The 27,633-nt window shown below is 43.4% G+C and overlaps 1 protein-coding gene across 4 annotated transcripts in view; it reads left to right on the forward strand.

Moving 5' to 3' along the window:
- cdk18 (cyclin dependent kinase 18) overlaps positions 1 to 22,971 on the forward strand; it is a 164,582-nt gene extending 141,611 nt beyond the window's left edge. For all 4 annotated transcript variants that reach the window (XM_061728181.1, XM_061728184.1, XM_061728183.1 and 1 more), the window contains 4 exons: positions 11,577 to 11,619; positions 11,730 to 11,820; positions 18,890 to 18,967; positions 21,623 to 22,971. In XM_061728181.1, coding sequence (XP_061584165.1) covers positions 11,577 to 11,619; positions 11,730 to 11,820; positions 18,890 to 18,967; positions 21,623 to 21,657 — 247 coding nt within the window. In that variant the 3' untranslated portion in view covers positions 21,658 to 22,971. The remainder of the gene's footprint in view (positions 1 to 11,576; positions 11,620 to 11,729; positions 11,821 to 18,889; positions 18,968 to 21,622) is intronic.
- The last annotated feature ends 4,662 nt before the right edge of the window (positions 22,972 to 27,633 follow it).

Consider the following 27,633-nt stretch of genomic DNA (forward strand, 5'->3'; position numbering starts at 1 on the left):
ATTATTTATAACTGATATAATCTCAATTGTGAATAGGGATGTTTTGTGGCATATGCCGTCAGCACAAGCAGCCATTAAAAGAGGACCATCCCAGATGGTTTTCATAGAGATCCCCTCTGAAATATATAGAAAAGGTGTTCTCAATGCTCATATGGGGTCAGACCAGCACACTGCAGCCTTTCAGGCCCATACAACTTTGGTTAAAGGTTAGATTAAGCCTAATGATTTCATTGAAGTGATATAACTTAGCAATATAGGCCTACAATGATTTTTAATGTAAAACTTTGTTATATTGCTGCATGTCACATGTCCAATACGTCGTCCCACGCGCCTCATCTGTTTAGGGTTTTTTCAGTGGGTAGCACCGGGCCTGAAAAAAATTGTAGGGGAAACACTGTATATATATATATATATATTTACATGCAACATGTATTTCATTTAAGTGAAAAACAACCCGATAATCTTCCACCAAGTGCCATGTCCGCCTAAAAAGGTAAATCCTCATTTATAATACCACAGTCATTCATGTAAACTCGTTTCAGTCTTTGCTTCCATTCTGTCAGAGTTGGTGAGTTGACATTCCAATTTACTACTACTACTACTACTACTACTACTACTACTACTACTACTACTACCACTACTGTCATTTAGCAGACGCTTTTATCCAAAGCGACTTACATTTATTTACTGTTTCAATTTTCTTAGCAATCAGTTTCAATTTTCTTAGCAATCAACCAAAACATGCAAAATATATGGTGTGGATTAAAATCCCTGACCGGTATCACTCTAAGTAATTAGAACAAGCAATTTGAAGGTATTTCTCTTATTACAATTTGTTCAGTCTCTTCCTTGATATTTTCCCAGTATGCAATTGTGTTTGGACAATCCCAGAATATGTGTGTATGATCAACTATTTTACCACAGTTTCTCCAGCATAAAGCTGTCGAGGAGTCCTTTACTAAATTAGATATAACCAAGGGAGTATGAAAATCTGGTTTTGAGTATCCAATCAAATTCTATTCTATATTACATAATTCATCAAATTGTTTTTGTAGTTTTGAAAAGGACTTTAAATGTGTTTTTCTTAAAATACCTAATTAAGAATTTTTAGACCTTTAGTTGCCTATAGTTGCCTTTCCACCCAACTGAGGGTGGAAAGTCTGGATCACCTATTATGTGCATGTCTCGGGAGATTGATCCATTATCTTTCATATTTTTTTTTACCTCTGTCCAAACTTTAAAAGACTGTTTTACCATTTCATTTCCAATATTCATTCATTCATTCATTCATTCATTATCTTACCCGCTTTATCCCTTGCGGGGTCACGGGGGTCTGCTGGAGCCTATCCCAGCTCATTTCAGGTGAGAGGCAGGGGTTACACCCTGGACAGGTCACCAGTCCATCACAGGGCCACATATAGACACACAAACCATGCTCACAATCACACTCACGCTCACACCTACGGGCAATTTACAATCATCAATTAACCTAATATGCATGTTTTTGGACTGTGGGAGGAAGCCGGAGTACCCGGAGAAAACCCACGCAAGCACGGGGAGAACATGCAAACTCCACACAGAAAGGCCCCTGCCGGGCCTGGGAGTCGAACCGGGGACCTTTTTGCTGTGAGGCAACAGTGCTAACCACTAAGCCACCGTGCTGCCTTTCCAATATTTCCAATATTCAGTTTATTAAAAAGTTTTGGATTCATAAAAGGTCAAGCTGATAATTCGGCACCTTTAACTTCACTCTGTTCTATTTGAGTCACACATTGCCTCCTTATCTCCACTGATCCAAGTCAGAATTGCAACAAGTTGGCCCAGTAATAAAACTTTCAATTTGGTAAAGCCAGACCACCTTTATCTTTAGGTAAATGAAGAGTTTTACGTGTAATTCTGGCCCTCTTGTTTTGCCATGTAGATTGAGGGTAACACTTTATAATAACTACACACTATTAAGCATTAGTCAAGCATTAGTTAAGCATCAGTAAATGCTTAATTGATCATGAATTCATCATTAGTAAAGCATTATTCATACATTACTAAGCATTAATAAACAGTTATAAACATAGGCGGCGGGTGACTGAAATATTTGGTGAAGCTAAATACAGGGAGGCGGGTGCGAAAATTTTGAGGTTTTTTTCACCCAAAACAGTTGCGTAACAATGATTTGAGCATAATTTGACCAATATAATAGCAGGATCACCGGCAGTGCAGTCTCCTCCTCCTCCCGGATCATCGTTGCTCATATGGCCGGCTGCACCATCAGGTGAGCCGGTCTTAGACACTGGGGGGGTCGCTGACGCGGTGGCTGCAGCCAGGGCAGCGGTGCAGTCGCTCTCCTCCCACTCACTGTCACATTGGCAGCAGCTTCGGCAATGTTTTGTGTCTTTTTCTCTTTTGGTTTAAAAAATGAACGTATATCCATCTTGGTCTTGACTTGGAGCTTTTTGTTGTGTTTTGAAAAGAGCGCGTTTACAAACAACATTTGCGGTTCTGATCACCTGAGCGGTCCGCAGACCAGGGGGGTGTGACTGACCACTTTTCTTTTTTTTTTTGTTTAAGATTCTTTTTATTGGAAGTAGTTTCACGAAATAGAACAGTAGTACAGCAATATAACAGGAAATACTTCCCTCCTTCCTTTTTTCCCCGCTTTTCTTTATCCCTCCCACATTCCCATCCCCACAACCACACTCACAACAAACCCATCGACAAAAAAAACATAAACATAACATAAAGAGGAAAACAAAAAAAAACAACAAACAAACAAACAAAAAAAACAACAAATAAAAAATAAAAAACGAGGGGAGGGGGGGCTCAGTCAGCACATCAACCTAGAGATGTCAAAGACTCAATATGACCTAGCAGAGGTCTCCAGGTCCTCTCAAATGAATCTAAGGAACCTTTGAGGGCAAACCTAAGCTTCTCAAGACTCATGACCAGTAGAATTTCTTCCACCCACCTACTATGAGATGGAGGGTGAGAGTGTTTCCATTTAAGGAGTATAAGGCGTCTGGCTAACAGGGTGGTGAAGGCAAGGACCTTCTTTAAGACTCTAGAAGTCAAAGGCTGTAGGGGGGCACCAAACAAAGCTAAGAGCGGATCAGGAGAGATGGTTGTGTTATATGCTGTGCTAAGAGTTTTAAAGATTTCCGACCAGAATGTGGCAAGCCTGGGGCAGGACCAGAACATATGAGAATGGTCAGCTGGGGATTGTTTGCACCTGTTACAGGAGTCAGGTGCATTTGGTTAAATTCGAGAAAGCCTCAAATTAGTGTAGTGAACTTTGTACACTACTTTACATTGTAGTAGGCCGTGCCTCGCACAGATTGAGGAGGAATGAACCAACCGTAATACCTGTTCCCAGTAATCATCAGGTAACGTAACTCCAAGCTCTTGCTCCCACGAATCCTTGCGGCCCATCACTGGGTTATCAAGGGAGGAGTTGATAAGCGTGTAAATGTTAGATATTAGTTTCTTTTGTTCAGGATCAAGAGCCAGTAGTGAATCAATCAATGATTCTGAAGGACGACTGGGGAATTTGGGGTTCTGATTCTGAACAAAATGCCTTATCTGAAAAAAACGAAATAGATGGGAACTAGGTAGGTCAAATTTTTTCGAGAGCTCCGAAAAGGACATAAAAGTCCCTTGGTTGTAAAGGTCATTTAGTTTTGTTATCCCCTTGCTGAACCACGTCCGAAAGGTCAAATCAGTTCAGGAGGGCGGAAATAGGTGATTATTAACAATAGGAGAGAGGTCTGAGCCCCTATGAAGGCCCAAGTTCTTCCTAAATTGATTCCAGATTCTAACAGAGTTAGTTACCACTGGATTGGGGGTAATGTTAGAGGTAGTTAGAGGGAGTTGGGAGCAAACCAGGGAATGAAGAGAGACCCTTGAAGAAGCAAGTTCCATATCCACCCACAAGGGGCGCTGGTCATCTGCTGTGGCATTAATCCACTACAAGAGTTTATAAATATTACAGGACCAGTAATAGTGTAGGAAATTGGGCAAAGCCAAGCCACCAAGAGCCTTCGGGAGCTGCAGTACTGATCTTCTTATACGAGGATTTTTATTGCCCCAGAGGAAACAACTTATTAATTGATGGAGTGTTCTAAAAAAGGACTTCTTAATAAAGACAGGGATGTGCGAAAAAAGATATAAAAACTTAGGTAAAATAACCATCTTAACCAAATTGACTCGACCCACAAGGGATAGTGGAAGACCAGACCATCTGGCAAAATCCTGTTTACATTTTTCAACTAGAGGAGAGAAGTTTCTAGGGAAAAGTTGACTCCACGAATTAGTAATATGCACTCCCAAATATTTAAATCCATCCACAGCATATTTGAAAGGGAATAGGGACGGAGGTATGTTTATTGCCACCTGGATTTATGGGAAGAACCGCACTCTTATGGAGGTTGAGTTTATAACCTGAATAGGACCCAAATTTGTCAAAGATATCTAGAACCACCGGGAGAGAAGCAGCTGGGTTAGACACATATAAGAGGAGGTCATCGGCATACAATGACAATTTGTAAACTTTTCCAGCTCTGCTGATGCCCTCAAACCCAACCTCCTGGCGCAGCCAGATGGCTAGAGGCTCAATAGCTAAGGCAAACAGGAGGGGGGAGAGAGGGCAGCCCTGTCTGGTTCCTCGATAAAGGGGAAATGGAACAGACTGAAGTCCATTTGTGTGGACAGAGGCAACTGGGCTGGTATAAAGCAATTTAATCCAGGATATAAATCCCGGACTGAACCCAAATTTTTGCAAAACAAAAAAGAGGTAGCTCCACTCCATCCTATTGAAGGCCTTCTCCGTGTCCAGTGAGATAACCACTTCCGAAACGCCTGAACCAGGAGCACCAATGATGTTTAAGAGCCTCCTCGTGTTATGAAATGAGTGCCTCCCAAGCATGAAACCAGTTTGATCGGTTGATATTATACCGGACAGGACTTGTTGTAGGCGTTGGGCTAAACTGGTGCAACAACAATAAAATCAATTTAACAACAACAACAAACAGTGCAAACAACATTACAATACCTTACATTAAAAATAGCAGGTGCACATTTCTGTTAGTTTCTGCTTAAGAAGAACCTTGAATTCACCCAAAGAGATGAGTCCAGAAAGTTTAAGAGAGTTCTGAATGTGGTTCCAGGACCAGGGAGCAGCGTAGGAGAAGGCTGCTTTGCCAAGTTCTGTATTAATCCTAGGAATTTTATACAGCTTCCGTGTGGAAGAGCGGGAGCTGTACACACTGTGAACTGGAGACAACAAGTTGGAAAGATATGTGGGGAGTTTATTCAGAAGGGCTTTGTAAATAAAAATAATCCAATGGTGTTGTCTCCTAAGGGTCAGTGAGGGCCAGGAGACCAGAGAATAGAGAACACAATGATGTGTCCTAAACGCTGAGTTGGTAATAAAACGTAAAGCACTGTGATAAACTGTATCAAGGCAATGACGTTTTGAGGAGGCAGCATGCATATAAATAATGTCTCCATGGGTATAAGCCCTCCATGGGTCAAATAAGCCTAAACTGGTTTTGTATGTGTCAAGGACTTCGGCTGACTTAGAAAGCGCCTGAGGTCTAGATGAAGACCTGTCCAGGGAGGGGTCCTGAATTAAATTGAAATCGCCTCCAATAATTAAATAGTGATCATCAACTTTAGGGAGGGAGGAGAAAAAACTTGTAAAAAAATGATCATCATCCCATGTAGGTGCATAAACACTGGCCATAACCACAGGCGTGCCACATAACCGGCCAGAAACTATTACGAATCGACCATTGGAATCTTCAATTGAATTTGACAGTTCAAACGGAACATTTTTACCTATAAGGATCGCTGCACCTCTTGCCCTTACTGGGAATTTAGAATGAAATACATCCCTTATCCAAGGCCGCTTGATACTCTTAACATCAGAAGTCCGGAGGTGAGTTTCTTGTAAAAAGAGAATATCACCCCCGAGTTGCTTTAAATGAGTCATTACTTTATTACGTTTCAGAGGCTGATTAGCACCCTTCAGATTCCAGGAGATAAAGCAAAGCTTCTTACCCCGCGCCATCAAGACATGAAAAAATGAGGAGCTCTAACTCTCCAAGGCTTGACATAACCGCTGAGCCAAATGAAAAAGGGGCAAACAAAACAGAAACACACACAAAAAAACAAAAAAAACCTACAACACAAAAAAAAAACCTCAAACAATCCCTCCACAACCCTCCCACCCCAAAATCCCTTATACAAACCCGGTACACCCACCACTTCAAACCCAACAGGGTAACACTTTCGACTTCCGTAACCCTCACACGTAGAAGAGGTCAACCCGTCTAATATATAAAACATACCCCACGTCTTGAAAGAGCAAAATAAATACAGAAAGGCAACATTAGTCCTAACCTCACATTTAACTAAAGTAGACAGGTCATCTTTAACTTTACTTCAGTACTATTCCTCAGATAAAAAAATTAAATAAAATTAAAAAAAAAAAAAAAAAAAAAAAAAAAGGGCATCGCACCCAATAAACTACTGCGGACAGTGCATAGCACCTAAAGATATATATATAAAAAAACAACAACTTAAGAAAACGGATGGAGATGAAGTGCCTTAAAAAAGAAGAGAACCAAAAAAAAAATTAAAAAAAAATAAAATAAAATAAAAAAAACCTGCCTGTTAACTGTTAACATTATAACATAATTATGAGTGTTTTAAAGGCACATTACCAGGCGGAGGTCTCAATTGAAGAAGACAGTCCCCAATAAGGCAAGAAAAAATGTCGTCACACATGTTAACCATAGCTCACGTGTTCATCCATTTCCATGGTTACCATGACGCTGGTTCAGAAAGTCCGCAGGACAGCACACAGTATAATCCAGGTGGAGGAGAAACCCGCCGCTGCAGCAGCATCTGAGATCACAGTATAATCCAGACAGGTGGAGGAGAAACTCGCCGCTGCAGCAGCATCTGAGATCACAGTATAATCCAGACAGGTGAAGGAGAAACCCACCGCTGCAGCAGCAGCTGAGATCACAGTATAATCCAGACAGGTGGAGGACAAACTCGCCGCTGCAGCAGCATCTGAAATCACAGTATAATCCAGACAGGTGAAGGAGAAACCCACCGCTGCAGCAGCAGCTGAGATCAGAGTATAATCCAGACAGGTGGAGGAGAAACCCGCCGCTGCAGCAGCAGCTGAAATAAAAGTATAATCCAACAGGTGGAGGAGAAACCCGCCGCTGCAGCAGCAGCTGAGATCACAGTATAATCCAGACAGGTGGAGGAGAAACCCGCCGCTGCAGCAGCAGCTGAAATAAAAGTATAATCCAACAGGTGGAGGAGAAACCCGCCGCTGCAGCAGCAGCAGCTGAGATCACAGTATAATCCAGACAGGTGAAGGAGAAACCCACCGCTGCAGCAGCAGCTGAGATCACAGTATAATCCAGGTGGAGGAGAAACCCGCCGCTGCAGCAGCAGCTGAGATCACAGTATAATCCAGACAGGTGGAGGAGGAAACCCGCCGCTGCAGCAGCAGCTGAGATCAGAGTATAATCCAGACAGGTGGAGGAGAAACCCGCCGCTGCAGCAGCAGCTGGAATAAAAGTATAATCCAACAGGTGGAGGAGAAACCCGCCGCTGCAGCAGCAGCTGAGATCACAGTATAATCCAGACAGGTGGGGATGATCCTGACCTGCTACTTTCTGTCCATCACCCGCTCCCTTTAAAATGCGTGCGCTTCCTCTGGAGTCTCGAAAGTAAACATCTCATCCTCAAATGTAACTTGCAGGCGAGCAGGAAAGAGAAGCCTAAACTTCACACCTTTCTGGTAGAGCGTCTGCTTGATCTTGTTGAAAGCAGCTCGTTTCCTCGCAGTGATGGCGCTGACGTCCGGGTACACCCGCAGCGTTGTTTCGCGGTGTTTCAGCTCGTGTTGTCTGGCCCAACGAAGCACCGTCTCCCTCTCCCGAAAACGATGAAAGCACCACAAAGGGCCTGGGTCTGCCGCCCGGGCCAGGCTTAGGAGCCAGGGAGCGGTGCGCTCTCTCCAGCTCCGGGGGCTTGGAGAGGAGTTCGGGTCCGAGGTTCTCTATCAGCAGAGTGGACATGAACTCGACCGGGTCCTGACTCTTTTAACTGCCCTCAGGAACATTAATAATCCTCAGGTTGACTCTGCGAGACCTATTTTTAAGATCTTCGAGGCGGTCCTGAAGAGACTTGTTCTGGGTCTGCAGCGTCTTCACCGTATTTTCCGCGCTCGTTATGCGCTCAAAATTATCCCCGGCCAGGGACTCCGCCGCGGTGAGGCGGCCATTAAAGTTATTCACTGTCTCACGAAGTGCGTCCACCGAAGTCTGCAACGGTTTAACGGACTCCTGGATTAATACAGACATGTCTTCCCGCAGCGAGGCCCGTTGTTTCTCTAATTCAGAGATCAGCTGGCTCATTGAAAAAGTGTCCGATGCGCCAGGTACGGGAGCGGGCTCGCTGCCTGCACCTGGGCTCGCGGCCGCCATCTTAGCCAGTTTTCCAGCTACAGTGGCCGCACCACCCCGAGTAACCGGACAACTCGGCGTATTGCTCGCTTTTGATCTAGAACCACTCATTCCACGGCTTAATATGTAAATTATAACTATAATCCTTCACTTTCCCGAATGAATCGTGGTATTAAAAGGTAATTATTAACAGTTCGACCGGGAGACCTCTTCCATGCGTCTTTCTCCTACCGCGTCATCACCGGAAGTCTCACTTTTCTTTTTTTTTTAACCAAAGCCTTGCTGAATTATCACCGCATTGTCACTAGGGGAGCTGAAGCAACAACACACATTCAATATTGCAGCTTTTTATTAATGTTGCGCACATATTATATCATTTTTGCAAAATACCTGGCATTGTATTTGGGGAAGCATAGCCTTCCCTAGCCTTCATTACCCGCCGCCCATGGTTATAAACCTTACAACTATACACTATTAAGCATTAGTAAATGAATTTATCATTTGTATAGCTGGATTCTCATACTTTGCAAATGAGGTTCACCATTAATAAATAAGTATTATATGTCTGTGATGGTTCATAAGATCATTTAGAATGTCTAAGTAAATTATATACGAACCATTTGTATGTATATTTATGTGTACATTTGTACATGGTTAGTGTTACTACATGTTTTACAAACACTTATTCATACTCAATGAACGATTTATTAAGGTAGTTACTACTCATTAGTTAAAGGTATAGTCTGTGATCGTATTCAAAAACATTTATTGTTATACTGGGTGAAATGGTCCTTCCATCCTGAGAGTAGCCAGTGAATAATGTGTTCAGAAAAAGGAAAGAAAAAAATCCGACCACTCTGACAGCTTTAATCCTGTAAAAACTCTGACCAATCTGTTATTTGCGCACCGAATGAAACGGATTGGTCAGAGGACCAGAGGCTTGGCAGGGGGAAAAGAACCAATCAGATGCCTTCATTTTAAGTCCCGCTAATGCCCCCCTCCGTCCCATGCGCGCTCTCGTCTCGTCTCTCTGCTTCCAGCCCCCCGTGTCCGCTTCCCACGGGTCGTCCTCGGCTCAGAGTGTCCCAGTGTACCCCCCCCGCCCCCCCCCCCCGCTCCTCCAGACCGACTGGCAACCGCAGCCTGACATCGGAAGGCCCCCGCCACCCCCGGCTTCACCGCCGGCTCGCGGTCGGGCGGTCACGTCGGATGTAACGGCTCGCCCTGCTAAAAAGGCTAAAAAAAGAAAGCCAAAGTGCGATTCTGCGGCACAGGTTGTCCACTACTGGCGCCCCAGTAGCGGTGTGCCGGTGCGCCAGTGCCCTGCAGGCTCTGAAGCAACGGCTACGGCGTAGGCTACGGCGTAGGCTACGGCGTAGGCTACGGCGTAGGCTACGGCGTAGGCTACGGCGTAGGGTACGGCGTAGGGTACGGCGTAGGGTACGGCGTAGGGTACGGCGTAGGGTACGGCGTAGCCTGCGGCATAGGGTACGCGGCGACGCGCACCATTCTGCGTTGGTGTAACGTGGAACCATAAATCAGCCTTCAGTGTGTGCTCTGTCTGCTGTTCTGAACTTCTCTGTTTTGCTGATTTTGCTGGGACGTCGGGTCCACTTTTGCGGTATGCGTTCATTGTTGTCTAAAAATGATGCGCAGAGCCCACCCAATCAGAAACGCTACAGATATTCTGTGATTTTTTTTTATATTCATAAAAAAATATAGGATCCCCATAACTTTGATTGGGTGGGCAGGATGCACGTTTGGGTGGGCACAGCCCACCCCTGCCCCCCCCCCCCCCCCCCGACTCCTGCAAATGCGCATTCCCCAAAGCTTGTGTGGGCGTGGGTTTGGACGGAGCGCTGACGGGAAGGGGGGAAGGGGCGGGGCTTAGAGGAGGTGCCACTTTCAAATCTTGCTAGCTCTCTAAAATCAGGGACCCTACCTTCAAGTGTTTCACGAGAGCCCATCTAATGTGAGGACTATCTATGTCTTATAAGGCATTTATAAATGAGTTAGAAGCAGTGATATAGAAAATGTCAATTTTTATTGCAACAATGTGAACTGCTCTTGCAGTTTAAAAATGAAATAAACATTTTTGTACTGAATGAAAATAATAAACAATCTGCAATCTTATAAACATGAAAGGGAAATAAAATAAACATTATTACTGTAAACATGTAAACAAAGTGCCAAAAATAACATTAAATAAAATCTTTATAAAAAAATACAACACCAATACCCCAGCACCAAAGCTCGCTTCTTTGAGATGGGCAGCAGCTTTCCAGAAGCCTTATAGGCTTGGATTACACCCTGTATGTCTGGGTCCTGCTTAATTGCAGCCTCACATTCTATAGCAAACGCAGAGAGTTTCGCCCGTCGAACATTGTAGTTTTCAATCAGTTCGTTATACTTGCTAGGCGCAGCAATGAACAGCTCCACGATTGGAGCATTGGCCACCACTGTGTTGCGGTCCATGCTGACCCGGCTGAAAGCAGCAGACATGGTCCCTCCTTTATTGGACAGACCGATATTGAATTTTTAAAAGCCATAGGCTCTATACACCTTAGCCGGGCTGTAGTCCAACCGAACTGGAGCTCTTGAAATTGAGCTATTAGTGCCATATAATGCGGTCCTAATCCGAGTTATTTCCGCAAGTATAACCCACGCTTAACCGAGCTAGTGACTGCCCCGGGACTCGCCCTTCCGGAAGTGACGAGCTGCGGGACCGGGAATACACGGTAACAGAAGAAGAAGACTTTGCGTGCATCTTACCTGCAACATGACCATGCTTAGTATGTATGAAATATATAGAGCTCCTGCATCATCAGCGTCCATTATTTTGCATGTTGTTGTCCTCCTTCGCACTTGTTTACTGATTGTACCGGAAGAATGCCAACACAAAACTGCGTGGGGCGCCACCTAGCGTCGAAGAGTCACACCCACCTTCTTCAATAATCAATTGTCTTCTTGCGCATGTATACTTGGATTTCTCTGAAACTCCAGTTTAATCCTTAGCTACATTGTTTCCAATAGCTTGATTTAGATGTGCATGTAACCGCACTGAGTGTGAACTTTCTGCTTTGTCTCCATTAGGCTGGACACAGAGGGAATTGACCTGCTATCTGCTTTGCTTCTGGTAGGACACAAATGAACAATGAACTAAACACACCTGGATTGAGTCCTGGATGGACTAAACTATGATTTTACTAATGCTCCATTCATCCATATTTCCTGCTGTCATTGCAGTATGAGACCAGAAGCAGAATATCCTCTGAAGCCGCTTTACGACACGCCTACTTCCTGAGTCTTGGGGATAACGTACATAATTTGGCAGACAGTAAGAATTTTTTAAGTTTCTTAGATCTTACCAAACTTGACTGTAAAGAGCTGATTGCCCTTTTTTCCAAAACTTCTCTTCTAAATGTGGCAAAATGTGCTGTAAATGGTGTTGCAATATCGTGTCTAGTCCATTTCTCAGCTGTGCGGTTCTCCGATAACCAGGGGCGGATCTAGGATTCTAGGCGATCGGGGGCTAAGCCAGGTGGACGGGGGGGTTGCTTCTAATTCCTTTGATATTCCCCACGTAGCCGTTAAAAATTTGCCGCGGAAGCGAGCCAATCTTTGTATCCAGTTGTGTACTTAAAATGAGCAAGATATTGACTCACCAATCCACCTCTAAAGGATATACAGAAGCAATATCAGAATATCGTTTGGAACAGAAAAAAATGCATCCAAACGGTGTCAAACAGTATCCTTTATAAAATGAACACTAATGGACAACACCGAGCATCCTTTTCACAGGACAAAATTTAAAATTTCAGTCACAGGGTTCTTCAGATCTGCTGCAATACAGAGCACTATGGGAGATTAGTCCTGGCAACGAATATAACCATCTACACTCACCAGCAGTGTTGTGCAAGAACAAATTCAAATGAACACTTTCACTTCTGCGAGAACGTTGAACTGAACGCAACATATTTGCAAATAAAGAACTTGAACGTGAACTTGTTCAGATCTGCAGATCACCAACTCGGGTGCAGCACGGTGGCTTAGTGGTTAGCACTGTTGCCTCACAGCAAGAAGGTTCCCGGTTCGACTCCCAGGCCCAGCAGGGTCTTTCTGTGTGGAGTTTGCATGTTCTCCCCGTGCTTGCGTGGGTTTCCTCCGGGTACTCCGGTTTCCTCCCACAGTCCAAAAAACATGCATGCTAGGTTAATTGATCATTCTAAATTGCCCGTAGGTGTGAGTGTGAGTGTGTCTGGTTGTTTGTGGGGACTGCGGGTGGAAACTAGCATTACTGCTAAAACCCGGTGTATTCATACTGCTTAATGTAGTGTGCATTAATATGCATTGTCCCGTCTAAATAAACTGAAACTAAAAAAAAAAAAAAACTGGAATTTGAACTGGTCAGATTATGTGAGTTTCAGCTTCACTGTTTAGGTCCAATTATTACAGAATACATTTCACAAGCGGCCGCCGCACACATTTAAAATACTCAACGAGATCACGACTTCACACTACAGTACCCACGATGCAGCGCACACTAGCATAACAACGGGCACCAGCTCCATGGCAACACGCCCCGAGCCTGGTGCAGTTTTACAATGACCAGTGAAGAGAGAGACGTTTTGGACGCAGCGTCAGAGAGCCGTCAGATGATGTCTTCACTTATCATTATCTGCGGGAATTTTACACATTGTCTCCCAAAGAGTCCGACGGTAAAAATCTAACCTTTCTTTCCAAATTATGTCCACCTGCGCTGAGAAAATAAGTCAGAACGTCAGCCTCATCAACTTCACATTTGAAACGTCATGTGGAGTTAAAGCATCTGTCCAGTGTGAGAAAATATCGGCAAGTCCTTGACAATCAAAAAAAGTCATCAGGAGAGGCCAAGAAGACCCAACAGCCCCAAACGACCGTAGTCCCACTGCTGCTCCTTCAGGGGCAGGATTTCCCAGCCACAGGTAGACACATTGATAATGGACTACATTGTTGAAGATTTAGAGTCTCTGAGTACAGTTGAAAAGCCAATAGTACAATACATGATTGTATACAGTTTTAGGACAGAGGGGCATTTCATTCGTACTTTTCAACTAAAAATATTGAAATGATCTGAATTTAAACTACAAACCGGATTCGGTTGAAGTTGGGAAATTGCGTAAAATGTAAAAAATAAAAACAAAATACAACGATTTGAAAATCCTTCTCAACCTATTTTCAATTGAATACACTACAAAGACCACATATTTAATGTTCAAACTGATAAACCTAATTGTTTTTTGCCAAATAATAATTAACTTAGAATTTCATGGCTGCATCACGTCCAGTAGAAGTTGGGAAAGGTGGCAAAAAATACTGAGAAAGCTGAGAAAAGCTCATCAAACACCTATTTGGAACGTCCCACATGTGATCAGGCTAATTGGGAACAGGTGGGTACCATGATTGGTATAAAAGGAGCCTCCCCAAACATGCTCAGTCATTCACAAGCAAGGATTGGGCGAGGGTCACCACTTTGTCCACAACTGCGTGAGAAAATAGTTGAGCAGTTTAAGAAAAAACATTTCTCAAAGCAAAATTGCAAGGAATTTAGGGATTTCAACGTCTACGGTCCATAATATCATCAAAAGGTTCAGAGAATCTGGTGAAATCACTGCAAGTAAGCGCCACGGCCGGAAACCAAGACTGAATGACCGTGACCTTCGATCCCTCAGACGGCACTGCCTTAAAAACCCACATGAGTGTGTAAAGGATATCACCAAATGGGCTCAGGAAAACTTCAGAAAACCACTGTCAGTAAATACAGTTTGTCACTACATCAGTAAGTGCGGTTTAAAACTCCACCATGCAAAGCAAAAGCCGCTTATGAACAACATCCAGAAACGCTGCCGGGTTATCTGGGCCAGCGTTCATGTAAAATGGACTGATGCACAATGGAAAAGTATTTTGTGGTCTGATGAGTCCACTTTTCAAATAGTTTTTGGAAACACTGGACGTCGTGTCCTCCGGACCAAAGAGGAAGCGGAACCATCCGGACTGTTATCAACGCAAAGTTCAAAAGCAGCATCTGTGATGGTATGGGGGGGCATTAGTTCCCATGGCATGGGTGACTTACAATTCTGTGAAGGAACATAAATGCTGAAAAGTACATACAGATTTTGGAGCAACATATGCTGCCATCCAAGCCACGTCTTTTTCATGGACCCGCTGCTTATTTCAGCAAGACAATGCCAAGCCACATTCTGCACGTGTTACAACAGCGTGGCTTGGAAGTAAAACAGTCCAGGTTCTCCCCTGGCCCGCTTGCAGTCCAGACCTGTCTCCCATTGAAAATGTGTGGTGCATTATGAAGCGTAAAATACGACAGAGAAGAACTGTTGAACAACTGAAGCGGTTCATCAAGCAAGAATGGGAAAGAATTCCACATGAGAAGCTAAGAGAATTAGTCTCCTCTCTTCCAAAACGTTTGAGTGTTATTAAAAGGAAAAGTGATGGATGAAATCCTGTGGTTCCCAAACCGGGTCCTCTCCGGCCCCTGGCTACGCCTAGAAATCCTGTCCATAAAAATTATGAACAGAACCGGTGTCAAAGGGCAGCCCTGCCGAAGTCCAACATGCAATGAGAACGTTGAAAGTCTGACTTACTGCCCACAATGCGAACTAAACTCCTGCTCCGATCAAATAGAGACTGGACAGCCCTTTATAGAGGGCCCCGGACCCCGTACTCACTGAGCACCCCCACACAGAATGGCACAAAACACATGTGGACCGGTTGGGCAAATTCCCATGAACCCTCAAGCACCCTGTGGAGGGTATAGAGCTGGTCCAGTGTTCCACGACCGGGACGAAAACCACATTGTTCCTCCTGAATCCGAGGTTCAACTATCGGCCGTATTCTCCTCTCCAATACCCTGGCTTAGACTTTCCCGGGGAGGCTGAGAAGTGTGATCCCCCTATAGTTGGAACACTCTCCAGTCCCCCTTTTTAAAAATAGGGACCACCACCCCGGTTTGCCACTCCAGCGGCACTGTCCCCTTCCTTCATGCAATGTCGCAGAGGCGTGTCAACCAAGACAGCCCTACGACATCCAGAGACTTGAGGTACTCAGGGCGGATCTCATCCACCCCCGGTGCTACTGAGGAGCTTACAAACCACATCAGTGACCTCGGCTTGGGTGATGGATGAGCACGTCCCCGAGTCCACACTCTCTGCTTCCTCAATGGAAGGCATGTCAGTCGGATTCAGGAAATCCTCAAAGTATTCCTTCCACCGTCCGACGATGCCCCCAGTCGAGGTCAACAGTTCCCCACCTGCACCATAAACGGTGTTGGCAGAGTACTGCTTCCCCCTTCTGAGCCGCCAAACGGTTCGCCGTAGAATTTCCTCAAGGCCGATCAAAAGTCTTCTTCCATGGCCTCACCAAACTCCTCCCAGACCCGAGTTTTTGCCTCCAGGACCGCCCGAGCTGCGGTTTGCTTGGCATGCCGGTACCTATCTACTGCGTCAGAAGTCCCACAGGCTAACATAGCCCGGTAGGACTCCTTCAGTCTGACAGCATCCTTTACACAGTATGTGTGTATATGTGTATATATCTCTTTGTTTATAGATACATAGATTCATACTAGTGTTAACAGAGAAGGGCTGACCTGTCCATTGATCACCACCTGGTGGTGAGATGGATACGCTAGCTGAGGAGGAAGTTTGACGGACAAACCCAAGCGTATTGTGATGGTCTGTTGTGAACATCTGGCCGAGCCCTCTGTCAGGGAAGTCTTCAATTCTCACCACTGGGAGAACTTCTCTCAGTTTCCAGGGGAGACTGGCGACTTTGCGTCCGAGTGGACCACGTTCTCTCCCTCCATTGTCGATGCGCTAGGTCAAAGTTTTGGACACAAGGTCTCTGGTGCCTAGTGGCAACCCCCAAATGCGGGATGCTGTCAGGCTATCGGGCCTTTTTGGCTTGTGGGACTCCTGATTCAGTTGACAGGGACTGGCAGGCCAAGCAAGCCTCAGCTCAGGTGGTCCTGGAGACAAAAACTCTGATCAGGGAGGAGTCCAGTGAGGCCATGGAGGATGGACTATCGCTCAAAGCTCGAAGAAATTCAGGCAAACCATCTGGCGCCTCAGAAAAGGAAAGCAACAACTATCAGGTTTTGTTTATTCAACTCACATATGTCAGCTGCTACTCTTTCCCATGGACGGTGGGGAAGTGGGGTAGTGATTAGGGGTTCTCTTTTCTGTGTGGGCCTGGACTCTTGACAGTGTTTACATGTGCTGACTATTCCCTGAATGTCGCTACTTATCCCAGGCCACCAAACATTACCGCTAGCACGTTCTGCATGGACACCAATGCATTTGACAATGCATTGGTGTCCATCATGTGTGTGCTTCAGTATTTCTAACCTCTTCTTGTATGGCACTACTATTCTATCATTGTACAATATCAGTCCATTGGAAGTAGTGAGGTTATGTCTGGAAGAGTAGTATGCTTTTACCTTGTCAGGCACTTTAACTGCAACTACAGTGGAGGAGGGGGGGCACAACCATGCCATCCGAGTGACCAGAAACCGACAGGAAGAAACCCGAACCCAGTAGAGATGCACCGATCGGGAATTTCAGGGCCAATCACCGATCACCAAAACCAGTATCTACCGATCCGGATATTGCAGATCACTGATCACAGCGTGAAATCCATACATTCTTCAATATTGTTGTCTCATGTACACAACACTGACATTGTATCATTACGTATAAAAATTAGGAGATGAGCAAGTATACTGAATTGACCACTGTTTTATTGCAAGCTGAGGCAATGTGCAATATTTCACTTCTAGAGACTTCTAGAGTGATAATTTAGACTAATTTAGCTTAACTTAAGCTTTCCAGTGGTAATAAATATGTGTACAACACAACATGCGCGGTGCACTAACACAGACAACAGTAGGCATGTCACTCTTAGAGTTGATACAAGTTGTAAACTATAAACCTTAGTTTCCTGCGGAAAAAGGAATTCAATCTTAAAATAAAAAATTAATTATGAATTAATAAGCTTGCAAAAGCTGTAGCGATAGCATCCACTGTGTATGAGGAAACTCTTGTGAGTGAAGCACAACTCTTCACACTAGAACTCCAAATGTCACTCGTGAAGCCGACTGACACGATTGTCGTCCTGCATAAGGGTTAGGGTTGGACGTGACTGTATATAGTCTGGTATAACTCCGGCGGACATCAGTTAAATATTTTCGGCTCGGCAGCGCGTACCGCGGATGCGATCAGCTAACGACTCTAAACCCGATGTCTTCTAACGACAAACAGCCAATGGTCAAGAATCCATTACCCTATGATGTAGTTCTTTCTTTTTCTTGCTGTTGTTGCTTTCGTTTATAGGTCTCTGTTACGTTCAGCTGAGTTAGCTGCATTCCTGCAAGCTCCTGTTCTTTATATACTTCTTGACTGGAGAAACTTTCAAATGTCTCATCAGCTTTGTTGTGTTGAAATTATTTTGTAACTTTCCTCCTCGGGGTATCTCTCTTGCACACAGCTTGCAAACTGCATATTTGTTGTCCCTTGTTGTACCACGGCCCCTTAGGACAGCTCGGTCTAAGATGTGGGAACGCATGCGCGGGCGGCGGTTTGCCATTGTAAACGTCATCAGATCGGCCTGCTTTGAACTATAATTTTGAGAACTCAAAAATTGATAAGGCATTATCGGCCGATACCGGTTGGTTGTCGATTGATCGGTGCATCTCTAGAACCCAGGCCACCAGCAGCCCCACAGACGACCAGAAGAGGGACAGGAGGAAACACCCTGCCTCCTCCCAGCAGACGACAGAGGGAAGCCCCGGGCAGAGCCCCCATGACCACAGGAGGAGGTAGCCAGGAAACCCACAGCAGCGGACCAGGACCCAGCCGAGCACCAGCCACCCGGCATAGGCCGAACACGGGGCAAAGAGGGCCACAACCCTCCAGGTCCACAACCCTCCAGGTCCACACCCTCCAGGTCCACAACCCTCACCCGGCAAGAGGCCAGCCTGCCCGGAGAGACGAGGCCACTCCGACAGTTGACGCCGGCGGGCCGGCACCCACCCCAATGAAAGTGGGAACCCCACAGCCAAAGGCGTGTCCAGCTGCAAGGGCAGCGGGGGGAAGCGGAGATGGGCATGGAGTGCAAGAACCCCCCAACAAGGAGCCACCCAGACAGAAAATGTTACAATATTTTTAAAAACAAAATCCCAAATCAACATTCAGTGAAAAATAAAATAATCATTAAATACATGTAATCAGATTGACATACTAAACACCAAGTATTCCCTTCATTTTTTTGAAGCAATTAATTTTCCATATCAAAGTTATTCATTTACAGACCGTTGTATTGTTGTTGTTTACTCCTTTCTCTCCTTTTTATTTCAGCTGCTCCGGTGTTTTCACTCCGAGAGGTGCAACTTCAAAAGGACCCAGGCTACCGCAGCTCAGTGTTTCAGCCTTTTGGTAATAAGTGGAATAGAATTAGAATAGAAATGTATTGTCGTTGTACCAGTATAACGAAATTGGCAGTATAAACACTTAAAGTGCAGAGTAATTTAACATTAAAAGCATAAAAAAGAATAGGCTAGACCTTTTTAAAAGACAAATTTAAAAAGATACATTTACACACACATGCACACACACACCGTACACAAAGACCGTAGCACCTTTGCTCAAGTTACAGATGATGCCTCTTTTTTTTGTCAATTTTAGGTAATTTATTTGTTATTCAACATGTAAAATAAAGGTGGAGGCAGGAAAACCACATTATTTGGTGGTCACAGTAGTGGCATCACTAACAAAAATAAAGCGAGTGAGTGGCAGCATGTCGTTGCTGCTGCAAACGCTGTGAGTGCCGCGGGAGCGCGCACAGCTGCCCGTTGAGCGATAGCGCTAAAACGTCAGATTTTCAGATTATGAAGCTCAAGAATGAGATCAAGTCATATTTAGGCCGAAACAACTTTTCATTAACTGTATTTGGCCTTCAATCAATTTTTAGCAGGTAAAAAGACCCATTTTCAGGGGAGAAATCAGATTCTGGCAGGCAATCACTTTTTGGCACGACACCTGCACGGCGTGTCCTGCACCGCGGCTGCAGCAGCAGCAGCACCGGAGCGATTCAAGCGCATGACGCAGCTGGAAGTGTCCGTGTCCTGACTGACGCTGCAGCTTCAAACACAGAGGGACACGATCAGCGCTATTATATTACAAGTCTGATATGTGATGACATTAAAAGTATGACATGAATCTGGCTTCATATCACCACCTCACTGCCTGCGTCGCCAGTTCCCCATATCTTCAAAATGTTTGTGCGCTAGGATCAAAGTTTGCGTAATGATACGCACATTTTCCCGTTAGTTTTTTTAAATACCAACCTTTGGTGGCGCAGCTTATTTCAAGCCCTGTTTTGTGTGCACTCAAGCTTTATAAATGAGGCCCCAGGTCCTGACTTGCAGTGGGCATGGATGGTATTGAGAGTAGGGCTGGGCGATATGGCCTTTTATTAGTATCTCAACATTTTTAGGCCATGTCACAATACACAATATATATCTCAATATTTTGCCTTAGCCTTGAATTAACACTTTGATGCTACAATCACACCAGCATGATGATTCTATACGTCTACATTAAAACATTCTTGTTCATACTACATTAATATATGCTAATTTTAAACTTTCATGCAAAAAGGGGGAAATCACAACTAAGTAACAGCTACTAAGCAGTGAGTGGCACAAACATAAAAATAGTCATTTAAGAACATCTTCTGGTCCAGGTTTTACCAGGATGAGCTGCTCTGAGCAGGAGGGCCCTTAGAGCACCTTTTATATTATTGTAGGTGTAGGGACTGCAATGTTTCATCCTCTCCTCCTTTACTTTTCATCACTTTCACTTACTTTTAGCAATATGATGTCATATAGTCTTGTTTGACTTTGTTTCGATGATAGTGATTGATTTCATGTGGGCACATTTAAGCAACACTAGGTGGCGTTTCTCAGCTCTGGAAGAGAAAGGCTGAGCGGATAGTTGGAGCTGCATCAGCGCGGCGTGAGAGGAGAAAACATCCCCTCCCGTCTTTACTAAACCGTCCCAGTTTGCTTTGAAAAGAGTTCCTTGCGCGTAGCAACCGCGAGGAGGAGCTCACGGTGCAAACAGGCCGCGTTTGGGAAAGTTAGGTGGAAAGTTAGGTGGAAGTGACCGGCGGACCGTAGAGCAGCACCGACACCAGCAGCTGGTCGTGGGCGTATGGCGATGCACGTACGACAGCACGTAACTGACGTGTGTAACTGGGTGCGCTTGTTTTATGTCTCTGAGAAGGAGAGACGAGACGAGTGAGTGAGAAAAGCCTGTAATTTAATGCCCTAAAAGCAAATGCGTGATGTATACTCTATATTCACGATATAGTCATTTTGTACATCGTAGAGTAGAAGCCGCGATACCTCGAGGATACTCGATATATCGCGCAGTCCTAATTGAGAGCATCAGGCAGTGATGGATTTTGAGGATGTTCAGCATCCCCCCTTTTATAACCATTTTCTTTTGTACCCTGTAATCTCTTTATACCCTTCCACATGCTTCCAGGGTCATTTATGGCAAAATGACCCTATATCCTTTGTACATTATCTTTGTCCTTCTCTGAGCTTCCTCCTTACATTGTATCTTCAGTCCAGAACTGAGTCTTGCATACTTAAGAGAAACCGCACCTCTCCATTTAGCTCCATTTAATAGTCTACAGGTGATTGTTGTTCATTTAAAAAAGTTCTCTCAGGAGAGAATAAGCTGTTTAATATAACACAAATAAAAATAAACATAAGAGAATGAAAATAAGGTGTTGCCAGCGATTTAAACAAATTGCTATTGGTCAGTATTGTGGGTCGTTTATAACCCTACCCGTGCATTACTTGTATACTCCAATAAGCTCTCACAGTATCGTCTCACAGTAACTTCTTCTCCTTTTAGGCCGGATCTAATAAGGCTTCACAAAACCTTCATGATATTATGCTACTGTTCCAAAATCATATAAGATGATAACGCTGAGGAAATTGTATGAAAACATACTGTACCACCTGCATGTAGGATTGTAAAGACCAAGAAAGATCAACTGCAATTTTTCTTCCTCAGGTCACGGTAAATTTCGAAGACAAAGCATCTTCTAGAGATCGCAGAGAGAGAAGCTTTGTTTCCATCCACAGCATCAAGGACAACACAACTAAGAACATCAACCTCTGTACACACACACACACACACACACACACACACACACACACACACACACACACACACACACACACACACACACACACACAGACAACTCATACTCCATACCCCTCTGGAAAACCTTCATACTGTTACACCTGCCAGTATACAATAATAATCTTACAAAGAATGCCAAAGAGAACTTTACAACTAAATAAATATCCAGGCTGCTCTTTTTAAATAGCATAAGCCTTCTGTTCCCACGCAACGTCACACTGACATCTCAATATACAGCATGACCCATTTCGAATGCTTTTTGATTCATTTGATTTTAAAGCCACAAAAATCTCCTTGCAAGTATGCAAATGTGGAAAGTTGTGGACCTGAGGAGTTGAGTCCTCCGGGGTGAAATGTGTTACTGTTGCCGAAGAAACAACAGAGATTAAAACTACCGAGACTTTTCATCAGTTAGTCTGAACTGAATATCTTTGCCTGAGGTAATCTCGTTGCCTCTTCCATCCCTGTTACGTGGCTTATGTTAAACCACAGATAAAACTCAAATGAGAAAGAGAGTCAGAGAGCCAGTTGTGTTGACATGCCTTCGAGCCGAGACTTGAACCCCTATAGCACCAAAACCTGAACCCCTATAGCACCAAGACCTGAACCCCTATAGCACCAAGACCTGAACCCCTATAGCTCCAGCCTTGCAGCTGCATCTTTTGGGACCATCAGGGGGTTGATGTATCAGTGCAGATAAAGTTAACAGTGACACTTAGATAATTAGTACGTTTCTCTACCTCGACAAGTAAGTAAGGAAAGTCATGTCATGTCCATTCAGCCCTCTGTTCAGCCGGCAGTTAGATGAAGGTCCTGGACAGGGACATTCATGGCTAACCTGTAAGGACGTTCTAAGGGACGTTTAGCTGTGTTAAACTTCCAACCTTGCCTCACCCTTCCCTTAATGGCAGTAGTGCTACGTGTTTTGCTGTGTTAAATTAAGCTATTTTAAATACTGTTGTAAAGAAGAAATAACAAATACATATGTGAACTGTATATATGTCCTGTATGTATGTATTTTAATAAATGTTTTCATCTACCTAAGTGAGTTTGCTATTAAAACACATCAGAGTATTGTACTTAAATTCAGAATCGATTCAAGTGTTTTCTGGAGCAAATTTAGATTTGTATGAGATGTGATATTTTGTGTGATTTGTCTACCCTGTTATACAATTAAAAAATGAATGTACTGTAACTGCCAAGTGGCAGAAAATTGAATTACCAATTAATTAATAAACTCCTGAGAGTTTAAAATGATGTTCTTTTCCCTCACTTACACATTCATATCATGTAAGCTGATTTGAAACGGTAGCAAATGTTGGTTTGAATGTGAATGTTTTTTTTTTTTTTTAATTCAATTCAATTCAATTTTTATTTGTATAGCGTCTAATACAACAGATGTTGTCTCTAGACGCTTTCCAGAGACCCAGAACATGAACATGCCAGCACGCAGCTCCCGAAACTCCGGCCTGCAAACATGCACTAAAGAGAAAAAAGGGGGCCAGCACAAGAAACTACAGGAACGATGGAAAAAAATGACAGATGAGATACTTATAATAAATAAAAATGGAAATGGAGAAGAGAGGAAATGAAGAGGAGAGGAGAAGAAGGGTGAGAGGCACCGCCCAGTGGATCATGTCAGTCCCCCCTGCAGCATAAGCCTATAGCAGCATATCTACCACCAAGCTATATTTGAGACTAACTATTATAGTCTTGTTCTATAGCTGCAACTATGACTACTGACTCTAACACACTAGAGTTTACACTACCTAGAGATTTACCAACACCAGCTAAAGGTTTACTAAACACTAACTATAGGCTTTACTAAACAGAAAGGTTTTAAGTTTAGTTTTAAAGGTGGAGGTGGTGTCAGCCTCCTTAACCCAGATTGGAAGTTGGTTCCATAGTAATGGTGCCTGATAGCAGAACGCCCGCCCTCCAAATCTACATTTGGATACTATAGGAACTACGAGTAAACCTGCACTCTGAGAACGGACAGCTCTGCCAGGAACATATGGCAGGTCTTGAAAATAATGCAGAGCTAAGCCGTTTGGGCTTTATATGCAAGTAATACAATTTTAAATTGGATTCTGAATTTTACAGGCAGCCAATGGAGCGACGCTAACACTGGAGAGACGTGGTCTCTCCTGCTGATTCCTGTCAGCACTCGTGCTGCTGCATTCTGGATCAGCTGGAGCCTATTCAGCAAATTACTTGGACATCCTGCTAATAACACATTAATTCAATTCAATTTCAATTCAATTCAATTCAATTCAATTTTATTTATATAGCGTCTAATACAACAGATGTTGTCTCTAGACGCTTTCCAGAGATCCAGAACATGAACATAAACATAAACATAAACATAAACATAAACATAAACATAAACCCCCGAGCACTTATTATATAAACAATGGCAGGTAAAAACTCCCCTAGTGGGAGAAAAGCCTTAAGCCAAACAGTGGCAAGGAAAAATTCCCCTTTAGGAGGGAAGAAACCTTGAGCAGGACCAGGCTCATAAGGGGGGACCCTCCTGCCGAAGGCCAGACTGGGGGAGTCAGGGACGTCAGCAGCACACAGCAGGCAGGTGGAAGCAGCAGCAGGATGACCAGAGGTGGGGGGGGGGGGGGGGGGCGTCAGCAGCACACAACAGTCATGTGGAAGCAGCAGCGGGATGACCAGAGGGGGGGGGGGATGCAGGCAGGCGGAAGCAGCAACAGCAGACATCCACGTAGGCAGGTGGAAGCAGCAACGGGATGACCGGGGATGGGGGGGGGGGGCGGGAACACAGGCCAGAACGCAGCTCCCGAGGCTCCAGCCTGCAAACATGCACAAAAGAGAAAAAAAAAAAAAAAAAATTACATTACAGTAATCTAATCTAGAAGATACAAACGCATGAACTAGTTTTTCTGCATCACTCTGCGAGAAGATTTTCCTAATCCTTGCAATATTACGGAGATGGAAAAATGCTATTTTACAAACCTGATTAACATATGGTTTAAACGACAAATCCTGATCGAAAACAACACCAAGGTTTCTCACAGTTGCACTGGAAGCCATCGCAACACCATCTAATCCAGGGGTGTCAAACTCATTTTGCTTGGCGGGCCGGATTTGACCAATTCTTTTCTTGCGGGCCGCACGCTCAAAATAACAAAAATGGTGCGAAATTTTTTTTTTCTAATTCTTTTTTTTTTACTATTGTTATCTAATCCAATATCAGTTTAATTAATTTTAAAGGAAATATGAACTTTGTTTACACTCTAATTATGTAAAATATATTTCTTCAGGATCTTTTCTTGACATTTCTCGTTTTTTTTTTCAAATTATGTAAGATACTTTTAATATCATTTTACAAAGATAAACAGAAACAAGTATGTTTTTTATATATTTTGCCTTTTAATAGGAAATTTAATTAAAAGCAGAATCTTTCTTATTACATCCGAGAGTGTTTCTTTGTGATTTAGAGATTTTTCCAGTACAATTAAGTGTATTTATTTTAAAAAATTGGTGCGGATATTTACGCCAGTGTAATATCTTCTATCATCTTTTTTAGCAGTGATATTTTTCCTGCGAAAATATATAATAGTAGTTAAAATGCTGATCTACAGTGTCAAAAGCAGCTCTGAGGTCCAGTAGAACCAGTATGGACACTAATCCCTTATCTGAGGTCCAGTAGAACCAGTATGGACACTAATCCCTTATTTGAGGTCCAGTAGAACCAGTATGGACACTAATCCCTTATTTGAGGTCCAGTAGAACCAGTATGGACACTAATCCCTTATCTGAGGTCCAGTAGAACCAGTATGGACACTAATCCCTTATCTGAGGTCCAGTAGAACCAGTATGGACACTAATCCCTTATCTGAGGTCCAGTAGAACCAGTATGGACACTAATCCCTTATCTGAGGTCCAGTAGAACCAGTATGGACACTAATCCCTTATCTGAGGTCCAGTAGAACCAATATGGACACTAATCCCTTATCTGAGGTCCAGTAGAACCAGTATGGACACTAATCCCTTATTTGAGGTCCAGTAGAACCAGTATGGACACTAATCCCTTATTTGAGGTCCAGTAGAACCAGTATGGACACTAATCCCTTATCTGAGGTCCAGTAGAACCAGTATGGACACTAATCCCTTATCTGAGGTCCAGTAGAACCAGTATGGACACTAATCCCTTATCTGAGGTCCAGTAGAACCAGTATGGACACTAATCCCTTATCTGAGGTCCAGTAGAACCAGTATGTACAGTACATAAGGAGGTCATTCGTGACTGGAACCAGTGCTGTCTCTGTGCTATGATGGATTCTGAACCCTGACTGAAAGACTTCAAACAGATCATTTCTATACAAATAGTCACATAACTGGCTTGAAACTGCCTTTTACAGAATTTTAGATACAAATGGAAGGTTGGAAATTGCTCTATATTTAGCTAAGGTGTCTGGGCCATTTTACTCCTGTGTATGTTGCATGTCTAAAAATGATTGACAGGAAGTGCCTCGTTTTAAATAAAACACCAGCAGGTGTCTCCCTTGTCCCAAAGTAACCCTGCAGGATGCGAGGGCTGGTATCGTTTTTCCACATGAAATGAATCCTGCATGAAAAGTATGGGATAAATCTTGTGCCAGGAGGAAGTGAATTTGAATTCTTTATATCTGAATGTGAATCATTAGATTTGAACCTTGATTTGAATTGATTGATTTGAATCATTGCTTTTAATATCTGATTCTGAATGGACTCATATTTGAAATTGAATCTATTGGTTTGAATGTATATCACAATACAATCAATTTAATTCTATTGAAAAATTCAGCTCCCTTATTCATTCTCACTTTTAAGTTTCACTTGTCTTTATTCAAATTCAGTTTTTCTGTTCAATTTTCTGTGCCAAACTTCCGGGTCCTCGTGTCAGGCAAAACTAGTCGAACGCAGATGGTAAGATGTTGATTTTACAACAGTAACACACTTTGCGTCATCTATACCTGGCTTAAAAACCTGGAGGAGTGATGTCCAGCAATTAACGGCCCAACGCTCATGTTTGCATATAAATAAACTTGTATATAAATAAATCAAAGAAATCACAACATGTATGACAGTGTGTATTAAAATGATGTTTGCCAAGACAGCTCCCCCTGTGCGAGGTCTGTCAGAAAACGACGTGCATGATATTGCAGCATAAACAGTCTGTGGACTTTAGCAGCCCGGTCCATCTTTTTAAGTTTTACTTGGGTTGTCCAACAGTAGGCTACTTTAAGCGTAGACAAAGTATTTATCATAAACGTATTACTAATTCTAGCCAAATATTATGTTTTTCAAAGCTTATCTGATATAATATATATAATATATAATTCCAAAGCTGTTAAAGCCAGAGAAATCTGTGAAGTATATAACTCTGGCTAAGTTATTTATCCTGAATATAGGCCTACCCGAGCCTATTATTTATTTATTTTTTCGCTTTTTTTATTTCCATGTTTCTATTATTGTAGCTACTTCTATCCTGTTGTTTGTAACTATATTGTTTACAAGTTTATTAATTAGAAAAAATAAAATAAAAATCAACTCTTCATGCTGTGCTTTACAGCTTTACTCTGTTGCGCAGCGGCCTCTGGCTAGACTGTTTTATAGTCTATGGGCTAGATGGACCAGTTGAAATTCAGTCTAGAAGAGAAACAGCACATTCCATACTGTGGGATTATTTATATATTGCCGTTTAGCGCAATATGGCAGCCACGCTTCCGTCAGTCTGCAGGGCAGCTGTGGCTACAAAAAAACGTAGCTTACCACCACCGGAGAGAATGTGTATGAATGATTAATTTAAAAAAAAAACCATTTTATTTAACCTTTATTTAACCAGGTAGTAGCCCATTGAGATCAAG

This window comes from Cololabis saira, chromosome 8 (genome assembly GCF_033807715.1).
Source record: "Cololabis saira isolate AMF1-May2022 chromosome 8, fColSai1.1, whole genome shotgun sequence".
NCBI classification, from domain to species: domain Eukaryota; kingdom Metazoa; phylum Chordata; class Actinopteri; order Beloniformes; family Belonidae; genus Cololabis; species Cololabis saira.